The sequence below is a fragment of the Quercus suber genome, unplaced genomic scaffold (assembly GCF_002906115.3).
Source record: "Quercus suber isolate HL8 unplaced genomic scaffold, Cork oak 2.0 scaffold_47, whole genome shotgun sequence".
Lineage (NCBI taxonomy): Eukaryota > Viridiplantae > Streptophyta > Magnoliopsida > Fagales > Fagaceae > Quercus > Quercus suber.
Genome location: NW_027069512.1, coordinates 436,588 through 447,133, shown reverse-complemented (window position 1 = coordinate 447,133; position 10,546 = coordinate 436,588). Strand labels below are relative to the sequence as shown.

The following is a 10,546-nucleotide window of genomic DNA, read 5'->3' as shown; positions in this document are numbered from 1 at the left end:
TCCTCCCCCCCCCCCCCCCCCCCCCCCCCCAAAAAAAACCCCCTATCTTTGCTTGCCTTTGATACATTTTGAAGCCTAAACTATTTAGATGATATAGGAAAGATCAAAGAACTAATAGTTGATTAATTATATGGGATAATATAAGGATGTAGGGGGGGGGGGGTGGTGTTCCCCCTTAATTCACTGGCTCTGCCCTTGTTTTGGATTGTCCAACATGCAATGAACACAAATAGATGCATTGAGATGTAAAATTTGTTTTTACTTTGGAAATAAAGTTCTTGTAAAGCACATAGTTGTAAGTTTGTAATGACCCTAACGGGGAACATAGTTGGCTGGGAAACATGCCTCATGAAGTTGTGATTACTAGTTCAAATATCCTCTCGTGTCCCTTGAAGGAAAAACTTATAAAAAAGAGGACATAAGCTGTTTAAGGGGCAGAAAACAGAGAGAAAGTGAGCAATGACAATGGTTTGAACCAGAGTGCTTATCCTTGCCCCTCTTTATTTCCAGATTATTGTATTGAGATTGTCCATTTTTTCCTGAAGCTTGTTTCTGGGTTTTTTTTTTTTTTTTTTCCCATTTATGGTTTTAGTATACCTATCATAGTCTCTTCAAATATACGGTGGGGGTTGAGAACTGGATTTTGAAACTTTTTTTTTCTTTCTTTTGTGGTGCTGATTTTTTTAACAATATTGATCAATAGATTCGGGATTCTATCCGAGCTCTTTTTCCTGATAGAGAATGCTTCCCCCTTGTGCGGCCTTTGAACAACGAAAATGACCTCCAGAGACTTGATCAAATTTCGGTTAGTACCTTATGGTTCTTTGTGTATCCTATTATTTTTCCATATCTTTTCTTTTTTCCTGTTTATTGTTTTTGGGTATAGTCATATACCAACTTTGTTATTTTTGCTTTCTAAAATATTATTTATTTCTTAACTATTTGGTTTTAAATGCAGTTGGACAGACTAAGGCCTGAATTTAGATCTGGACTGGATGCATTGACAAAGTTTGTTTTTGAAAGAACAAGGCCAAAGCAAGTTGGGGCAACTGTAATGACAGGTCCCATATTGGTTGGTATTACAGAATCTTATATTGCGGCTCTTAATAATGGTGCAGTTCCTACAATTTCCTCCTCATGGCAGGTTAGTATTGTTTCTTTAAATTTCTTGTAAATTTATGATGGTTTAGTTCGAAGGAAAGAGTTAGGTATGCATTCCAAATCGTTTATTTGCATGTATGGTAAGGAAATCTACATTCATCATAGCAGTTAAGTTGATGAAACTCACAATATAGAGGGAATTTTCAATTAATATTAAGTAGTAACAATTGTTATATTAGAGATATATTAAATTTGATTGACCTATATATAAAGAATCAGAAAAGCATTACAAAACCTTATGTGGAGCCTTTTGCTGGTTTCTTTATTTTCTCACGTGGAAGTTAATAATTTTGCATACAGGAACAGCCAACGAGCTTTGGCTCATATGACAGCTCCTCCCCCTATAAGAATGAATGGAAAGCATGGACCTAGGTTTAAACCCACTGAGTGCTTGCCTGATGTACCAATAAAAAAAATGGATACAGGCATATGGGAGTAGATACGTAATAGTAGAACATGTTTTTTGTTTGGTGATTTCAAATGGTCATTAAGATGATTATTTATGGTAATTTTTTTTCCCTTTTGGCATGGCTGGACTCCAATGTTACACCCTGCCGACCAGGGGGGGGGGGGGGCATGTAACTGCATGACAGTCAACTTAAAATTATGTTTACTTCCAATTTAAATTATGCATTCTCTTCCTTGTTAAGGACTTATATCCAGCCCCAACAATTTATCCTTACTAGAAATCAATTAGGCTATCTGTGACTGTAAGCCTGTATTTAGGAATTGCTCATTTCCAATTACACATGCATCCAATGGAATCCATGACCTAGAATATGGTGGAGGTGAGCTCATTGGCATCATCTTATTTAGCTTTTTGCTGAAAGTGTGCTAAAGGATGCTTGTACTTTGAAAAAGTGAGGTTTTAAAAGGTTGTATATAAAAGCTAAATGAAAGAGCTGGAGGCAAATGGATTGTAATGTCCATTTGGTATAACTTATTTTTGTAGTTTTTTGAAAATGAGCTGATTGACAAAGCTGTACCTAGAAAGAAAAAAGGGTTTTTAAAAAGTTGGTGCCATTTTAGAAAGCCCAACTAATGGGCACGTAACCAGTTTGATTTCCATCAATAAGTGATGTGAACTGGAGGCCACATAAGGTCTCTTGAACTTTGGTGTTTAGTGTAAACGAAGCCAGATGTTATCTAATATTTAACAATGAAAACAAAATGGCTGCTGAGGTAGAATGTTTGGTCATGTACTTTTGGGTTCATTAATTGAAGAAATACTCCAATTTTTCTTGCACTAAGGTTTTTAACCCAAAGCCATGCATTCACATTAAATCAAACCAAACTCCATGCGCTCTTCCCTTCCCTGACCTTTACACAGATTTAACACTATACTTTTCATTTCTTATCAAAATGCTGTTGCACTTAGTTTCCCTCATTTAACACTGATATAAGATACACATTTTACATGTTTTAACAAAGCTATATGCCACATTCTTTTCTTCTTTTTTATTTTAAGTTTAAATTGCAATGTTAACTAAAGAAGGAAAAGATAATTACCATTGTGCATGGCATATACAAAATCTTAATAGGAATCTCAACCCTGGAAGAACTCTTGAAAGAAAAGTATCCGAAATATCAGTTGTTTCAATGCTATAATTGTCTTGCTTTTATATAGTTTACATTAGATGGGGGGGGGGGGGGAGAGAGAAGAAGGAAAATAAGGAAACAATATTACAATTACCTTTCAAAAATGATAAAATTCTCTTCATGCAACAATTTGTTCTTCTTCTTGAAAGATTGTTTATAATCAATTAAATTTAATTTACTTTTTGAATGTTTATTGATTTAGTTCTTTTTTGTTTTTGTATAAATTAATAATTGTTTGCACATACATACAAGTGTTTGTGTATGTGTGTGTGTGTGTGTGTGTGTGTGTGTGTGTGTTTGTATATTATAAACTTTGCCAATTTAAAGTCAAATCTTGGCTTTGCCTGTTTGCCATTGATACCAAAAACAAAAACCCAAAGCCTTACTCCCAAAACTTTTGGGTCAGCTATGTGTCTCAACAAACTAATTAAGATGGACCACATATATTCCTCTGTCATTTTATCATATCCAAAATCATACTTGTTGTCACCTCCTTAATTGAACAATGACTTAAAGTGGTTCAAAAGACTGATTTAAATAATTGTCACATCAATACATTTTTCTGAAACAAATAGAGTATTGGTGTTTTAAAACATTTCCAACATACACCTAGCCTCTTTGCAAGAGTGTCCAGGTTATGTAGAAGAGCATGAGCATCCCTCAAGACAGCTAACCTTACCAAGAATTAGCAAAAACCAAAGCATAATTGTTCTCATATATTCCCTCAGCAATCTTTGTTTGATAGGTAAAGAAAAACTACATTAAAAGGAAAGTAAGAGTACACATTGCTCCCCGGTCCACTGGCAGTGTACTAAGGAAAGTCAGAAAATTAAGTAAAAGTGCACACATCTAAAAAATATACAAAAGGGAAGAAATAGAAAGACCGCTCATAGCAGTCAATCCAGTCAAACAAAGAAAATATTCCCACAGCAATCTTGTAAGAATAACTACAACAAGACCCAGAAAATACCTCATTTTTGGCAGCCATATCTTTTCCACTACCTTGAACTGGCCTCAAAGCAAGTTCCAGGTAGTCACGGGGTGTTATTCTTCTATCATCCTCTACTAAGTCCAGATAGAAGTCCTGCATGTAAGACGTTATGCATTGCCACACAAAATATATATATATATATATATTAAAAATAAACAAAAATATAACACGGATATGTCATTTTGCATGTACATACAACACAAATATGAAAGATGAAAATAATACAATTCATAACAAATTACCCTTAGAAGCCAAACAAAGATTGGGGAGAATTGCCCAATTTCAGAAGCTGTAGTCCTTCCTCCAGAGGCTCTAACACGGATATGTTTTGTCATCTGAGTGACAAGAGAGAGACGATCAAGTGCAGCCTCATCTATGCCACCCATCTAATTAACAAGAAGGAACATAAATAGGCAGATGCAGCAATAAATCCAGAGAGAAAAAGTACTCTATGAACAGTATACTCTAACCTTATGTCAAAAAGTGCACCAAATTATAAATTAATTAATTAGAAAAAATAATTTATTTTCAATTATATCTACAGAAAATGTTGGCAATCAAGGTATTAGCAAAAGTTGCCCCAACCTGGTTGTAAATAAACATGCTAGATAGGAGGACTGCCAAGGAGAATATCTGGGTGCTGTATGTTCCCTGTTAAACAAAAGAGATGATGCCGTAAGATGACATAATCTAACAGAAGGATACTAGATAAATATTAAGTATTACAGAGTTGAAAGTAACTTAAGTAGTAATTTAGTAAGCGATGATTAGGGAGTAACATAGAACTGCAGAGTTTTTTTTTTATTAAAAATGAAGAGTATAAATTGAAATTCATCACAATATTCAAATAAATTTAAATTAGTTGAAATATCCAAAAATATGTCAAAAGCATTAACATCAAATAAAATAATTCTTATTAGTCTCTGAACCAGAAAAAGATGAACAATAAGCAAAATCATCATCAGTGTAAAGAATGAAAGCTGACCGTTTGATCATAAGCATCTATTCCTTCACTATCCAATAATAAAAGATTATACTCAGTTCCATCAAGAGCAGTTCTCTTCAACGGTGCACTCCACAACCAAAGCCCCTTTGTGCAGGGCCGATGAGTTGAAGCTACTTGAAATCCACTACTCCTCCCAAGAAGCTATAAAACAAAAGGTTGAAACAAAAGACTTGGTCAAATAGTGATTCGTAACATTTGATCGCTGGTAATGGTTATACACAAACATACACAGTAATAACAATCAACAAATACGAGAACTGGATCATAATATTTCACATTCAAATAATGATCTGAGTTCCATATAGGGCTACTGAAAAGATTTTTTTTAATACCTTTTATAAAGTATAAGTGGGATAAAAGCTCTTCACAAAATGTTCAAAATATGGATTGTTTCATTACCAAGAATAATTTGCAAGTTCATGCTTCAAAATGGAAAGAAAGATTGGGAAAAGAGGCAGAAGCAGATAAGTAACCAATAATAATTATTCTAAACATTTTACGCATGCGGATCAAATGAATTGAGACAGCAAAATCATGGGTTAGCCACTGGTATCTGTTATGTTTTCTAATACTGGCCTATGAAATAGTTGGTGCTCTGATTATAGCATTCAGTTTTCCACAGGATTTAAGAATCAAAACAATGCAAAATCAGAGTCAGAAACATATGGAATTTTGTTTCTTTTCTGAAATGTTGCACATATGGAAAGAGAGAAGCAGATAAATCATTTAAGGGGTGGATCAGCTTTAAAAAGGAGAAGAAAAAGCTGACAGGAAGAAGAGTTCAGCAGAACTACTTTTTCTTTTTCTATTCTTCGTGTCGTATTTAAACTCTCCACAACAAACGTAGCAAGAAGATCCTACTGCAAAGAGTTCAATATTAAGCCTAACTGAAACAATTCACATGAGGTAATTAAAAATTAGAATACTTTTTGTTTGTGAGTTATGCACGCATTTAGTGGCCTTTGATCCACCCTATTCTTACAAGGGGACGAGGAAACATTTAAGCTAAGGCTCATAGGCCTTAAAAATTAGAGGACTAGGTGAAAATCCTCCATAAGATCATACCACTAATATGGAAATTGTCTTATTTAATTCTTATTAAGGAAACAAAATCAAATTCTAATAAAATAAAAGCTCAAACCACTCCAAGGGAAAAGGGGTGACACCAGCTATTGAAAATGACACAAGGATGAAGGGAAATCCAGAAAAAGATGTGAGACAACGGCATCTGATTCTTATGGCTCTAAATGTTTACACCTAATGGTCAAACATGTGACCCAAGGGCCAACCTGAAATGAGTGGATGGATTCAAGACTATACACATTGAGGGCATAAAAACCCATCAATTCCATGGCCCTGTTTTCCATCTTAACTATAACCAATGGACTGACTTTTTTTCTCTACACATTGTTTATCTTGCAACAGCCTTTTAATAGTTTGGGTCATTCCTTGTGTTGTCACCCTCAGCAGAAGACCTAAAACATATTCTCTCAGCATTCACAAATGTAGACCCAAGAAAATTTGAAAAAACAACCTCATCCACCAGTAACCCACTGCATATGCTGCCTGCTATTCCCTTTCCATGTTTTAGATCATTAAGCTCAAACACAACACACTACTACTCTTCGCCTGTTTACTTTCTTATAATTCAAGTCCTGTCGCAAGGTCTTACGCGTGGTGCAAGTTTTGGGCCGAAGGGTACAACTGTGCAACAAATTCCTAAGTCTTGGCCCCTCAATAAGTAAGCATGCAACGAGTTACGAAATATAGTAGCATGCCACTAGATTTTTCACTTCTCCGAGGCCGTGAGACTTTCAAAATTGCCATCAAAACTTTACTTTACATTAACAACCATGACTATGTAGTTTTACTAACAACTCCAGAATTGCTGGAAATCACAAATGCACTATCAAATTAGCACGCTGTAATCCCTTACTTTGAAACCCAAAGCTTCACATCCCTAGAGAAGCAATACTCTCTAAAATGCTAATGACCTTTACTTTTCAAGCAATTATACCTAACACAAACACTAAAGCGCTCCAGAAATCGCTCAAACTCGCAAACCCTAGAGAAAAAACCACCTCAATTCTCACTTCACAAAAGCAATGGAAACAAAAGCACAATTCATTTGCTAAAACCTAATTCCACAAACCCTAAATTCCACAAAATTTTCAACAACAAAAAACCAATTTTCACGTAGCAAAACGAAACCATAAAAAGAAAACGCACCTGGTTGAGAATATAGCTCTTGCCCTGGCGAGCGCGACCGCAGACGGAGACGACGCCGACGGGACCCTTGACGAGTTGAAGCGCGGCGACGGCCTCCGGATCCATCCGGAACTTTCCTTTCTCATCGGAGTAAACGAGTCGGATCGGCCTCGCAGGACCGGTGACCGGCGACGCGGAAGGAGAGAGAGAAGGAGATGAGGAAGATTGAGGAGAAGAATCGGAAGAAGAATTGTCTCTTCCTCTGAAATACTTCAACATCGTTGCCTTTGATTTGGTTTGTTACAGTCTCTCTGATCTGTTTCTTTGCTTTGCTTTGCTTTGATTTCTTTCTGTTCTATATGTCTCACAGTCTCTTCGCTTTCTTTTTCTTTTTCTTTTCGGGGGACTGAGACTGATGAGAGGAAAGGGAGGGTTTAAAATTTGGGGAGGGAAAGGAGTGGGTGAATTTGGCCTTTTGGGCTTTATACTTTAAAGTGAACCTGAAAGCTGCAAATGGACTGTGAAGTTACGCTTATGTACCTGATTTGTTAGGCGGTTGTTTGTCAAATGGAAGGGCTTTTTCGGCATTTGGATGCTATAGTTCTTTTAAGTTTTAAGTTTTAAGTCAGAACGACAGCGTGGATATAAAGCTAGACTAATAGCATTAAGTAATTTCATTTTTTTTTTTTTGGCATTTTTGAGAAATTGTTCTAAAAATAATAAAAAATAAAAAAGAAAATCACATTTTCATCCCTATATTTTTAGATGATTTTCACTTTGGTCCCTAAATTTTATTTTTATCGCTTTTAATCCCTATCCTGAAAAACGCTTCTCATTTTAGTCCCTACCGTTACATCAAATACGAAAAATGCACACATAACAAATGGCAGAATCAAAAAAATATTAAAATTAAAATTTTAGTTATCAATAATTTTAAAATAAAAATTTTAATTAAAAATAATTGTTCTTCATGTTCTTCCCCCAAGAACATGGTTGCCCACAAAATAAGAAATTCAAGATTTTTTTCTCTTTTATTTCATTTTCTTAGCATCCAAACAAGCAAAAACATATACAAAATCATGATCAAACTCAGATCCTCTAACACAATCAACTAACAAAACCCAAAGCACTTAAGTAGTCACGCATATTCCATTAATTTGATTGTCTTGCTTACTCTTATAAATTCCCGTTGTTTTTATTATTTTATGGGATTTTCATTTCCATGCACTATTTCTATGCAACAATGGCGGAATTTATGGAATACCCAGTTGAAGAAAGGCTCTGTTTTTGAGGAAATTAACGGTTTTGAAGTCTTTGAGGCTTGTTTTCATCTGGGTCTTCATCGAAAATGGAAGTTGGACTTCTTGTGTTGCTGAGGATGGCTTGGATTGCTAGGACTTTGCCTATTTTGATTGCTTTGGTACCATCCTCTAGGCTCAGTTGGTTTCGTATTTGCTTTTGGGATTTGTTAAGTGAGGGAAGCTCTTGCAGTCTTCGTCAAAGGTAACTGCTTGATGATTTAATAGATTCTTTTCTTTCTTTTCTTTTCTTGCATTTGCGTCTATTTGTTTGCAAAGAAATTAGAGGGTAAAGAGGAGGAAAAGAAATGAGAAATTTTGTAGTTGCGTCTTTTAGTGTTTTAAATCTTTGTTATGTTTCTAGGGTTTCTAGGCAGAAACCCACGTGCGCATAATCCTACCTACATACGCAGGCTTGATTATGCGCACACAGGGTTGTTCATGCCTATGCATGAACTAGCCCAGAAACCCTAATTTTGTTTTATCTATTGTTGCTTCTACTTTCACATGTATACTTCTATTTTAGATCCCTTTTCATGTATTCTTGGTTTTAAGTATCTATTTCACATGTTTGTTTGCTTGTTTTCTTTTTACATGTTAGAATTAGGGTTTATCTTGTGTTTTCTTTATTTTGATGCCATGATCACGCATTCATATGCTCATACATAATGCCATAGGTGCTGAGTTGTTGTAAGGTAAGCAAGGTGATTCATGCATTCATATGTACATGCATGCATTTGTTTATAAGCTTTACCCTTCTTTGATGAAATATGCATATGCAATTCTTTTAATGATGACATGATGTGCTTATTGCATATATCCTTACTTTGATTTGATGATACATGTGCTGCTTTGTTTAAGACAATATTTTATGCCATGATTAGATGAATGCTTGGATGAAGTGACATGTATGCTAGATGTATGTTAGGGGATGCCATGCTAGATGAATGTTAGGGTCTATGATGTGATAGTATGCATGATTAGATGTACGTTAGGCTTTGGTTGATTGCCATGATAGATGTATGATTAGGTCTTTTGGGATGATTAATGCCATGTTGATTGTTAGATTAATGTGTGTGTGTGTGTGTGTGCGTGTGTGTGTGTGTGTGTGTGTGTGTGTGTGTGTGTGTGCGTGTGTGTGTGTGTGTGTGAGAGAGTTAGAAAAACAATATTGAGTGTGCCTTTAATAGGGTTAAGACATAAGGTACAATGAAGGGAAACAACCTTAGGGTTAAACAGTTTTAGGTGTCTAACACCTTCCCAGGTCTGTACCATAACTCCGAGCCCATATCTCTACTAGTAAGATCAACGGGGCTTTACTCGAAAGGACACTATATATATGGTTGCTAGTCCATTGCAAAAACTAAGTGGTAATTCCACATTCCATTGTGTCCACACATGCAAGCTGATTCCTGCGGGCGTATGGCCTAAGGGCTTCCTTGGCTTACTTTTCCAAAAATAGATTTATTTGCTCATTAAAAGTTCTATTTCCATTTTAACATTTCTCAAGTCAATTTAACATCTAATTGGGCCCTAAGCAAACCTTGGGTTTTAGAATTTTAGCATCATTGGGAAACGAGAGTCTGAATCGTAAGGGATACAAAATACGGTGTCTACAGACACCCTGAGTCCCTTTTAGGAATTTTGCTTGATGGCACATGTGTCATTCGTACTCCAAACTAATGAAGTTATTGTCACCCAGTCCAAACCTACATTTGTCCTCCTAGGACACCCCCTTTTATTTGATAACATGTTTGTTCGCCCTTTAGTGTGTTTAACATGCTTGTTCGCCCCCATTTGTCTCTCTTTGTTAGTTTGCTTTTTTGCAAGCCTTCTTTCTAGTTGTTTCTTTGCTTGTCTATTGACTTGTTTTCTTTAACATTACATGTACACGCTTAGAACAAGGGCACAACTTCCTAAGTGCGAGCAAAAAGAGCAATGATGCAAGCAAGAAGACGCAAGCCCAAAAAGGGCAATGTTCAGTAGATTAAGAGGTTTGGACTCCCCGTGTGGTAATCTAACTCTCTCTCTCTCTTGGCCTTTTTTTAGAGCCTTGTTTTAGGGTTCTCATCCTTGTATCTAACTTTATGTGGAATTCCTAGGGTATGACATATGTTTGCTTTATATTTCTTGTACCTTGTTGGGTCATACCCTTTGGATGTAGGCATGTATCATTTATCTTTCTTGAACTTTGCTTGGGCCGTATTCCTTGGGTATGGCAATTTCTGATTTATATTTCATGTACCTTGCTAGGCTGTATCCTTGGAACGTTAGCAATGTCTA

General features: G+C 35.9%; 1 protein-coding gene across 1 annotated transcript; it reads right to left on the bottom strand.

Moving 5' to 3' along the window:
• Window positions 1-3,574: 3,574 nt before the first annotated feature.
• LOC112011687 (uncharacterized) lies at window positions 3,575-7,437 on the bottom strand. Its single transcript, XM_065771650.1, has 5 exons — window positions 6,987-7,437; window positions 4,737-4,898; window positions 4,337-4,402; window positions 3,994-4,137; window positions 3,575-3,844 (listed from the first exon to the last, which is right to left on the bottom strand). The coding sequence occupies exons 1-5, from the start codon at window positions 7,242-7,244 to the stop codon at window positions 3,590-3,592; spliced, it is 885 nt and encodes a 294-aa protein (XP_065627722.1). The 5' UTR covers window positions 7,245-7,437; the 3' UTR covers window positions 3,575-3,589.
• Between the last annotated feature and the right edge of the window lie 3,109 nt (window positions 7,438-10,546).

Coding starts and splice junctions, on each gene's coding strand:
- LOC112011687 (XM_065771650.1), bottom strand. CDS start 7,244: ATGTTGAAGTATTTCAGAGGAAGAGACAATTCTTCTTCCGATTCTTCT. Junction 4,403..4,736: donor TAGATGCTTATGATCAAACG/GTCAGCTTTCAT, acceptor TTTGTTTAACAG/GGAACATACAGCACCCAGAT. Junction 4,138..4,336: donor GCATGTTTATTTACAACCAG/GTTGGGGCAACT, acceptor CTTGTTAATTAG/ATGGGTGGCATAGATGAGGC.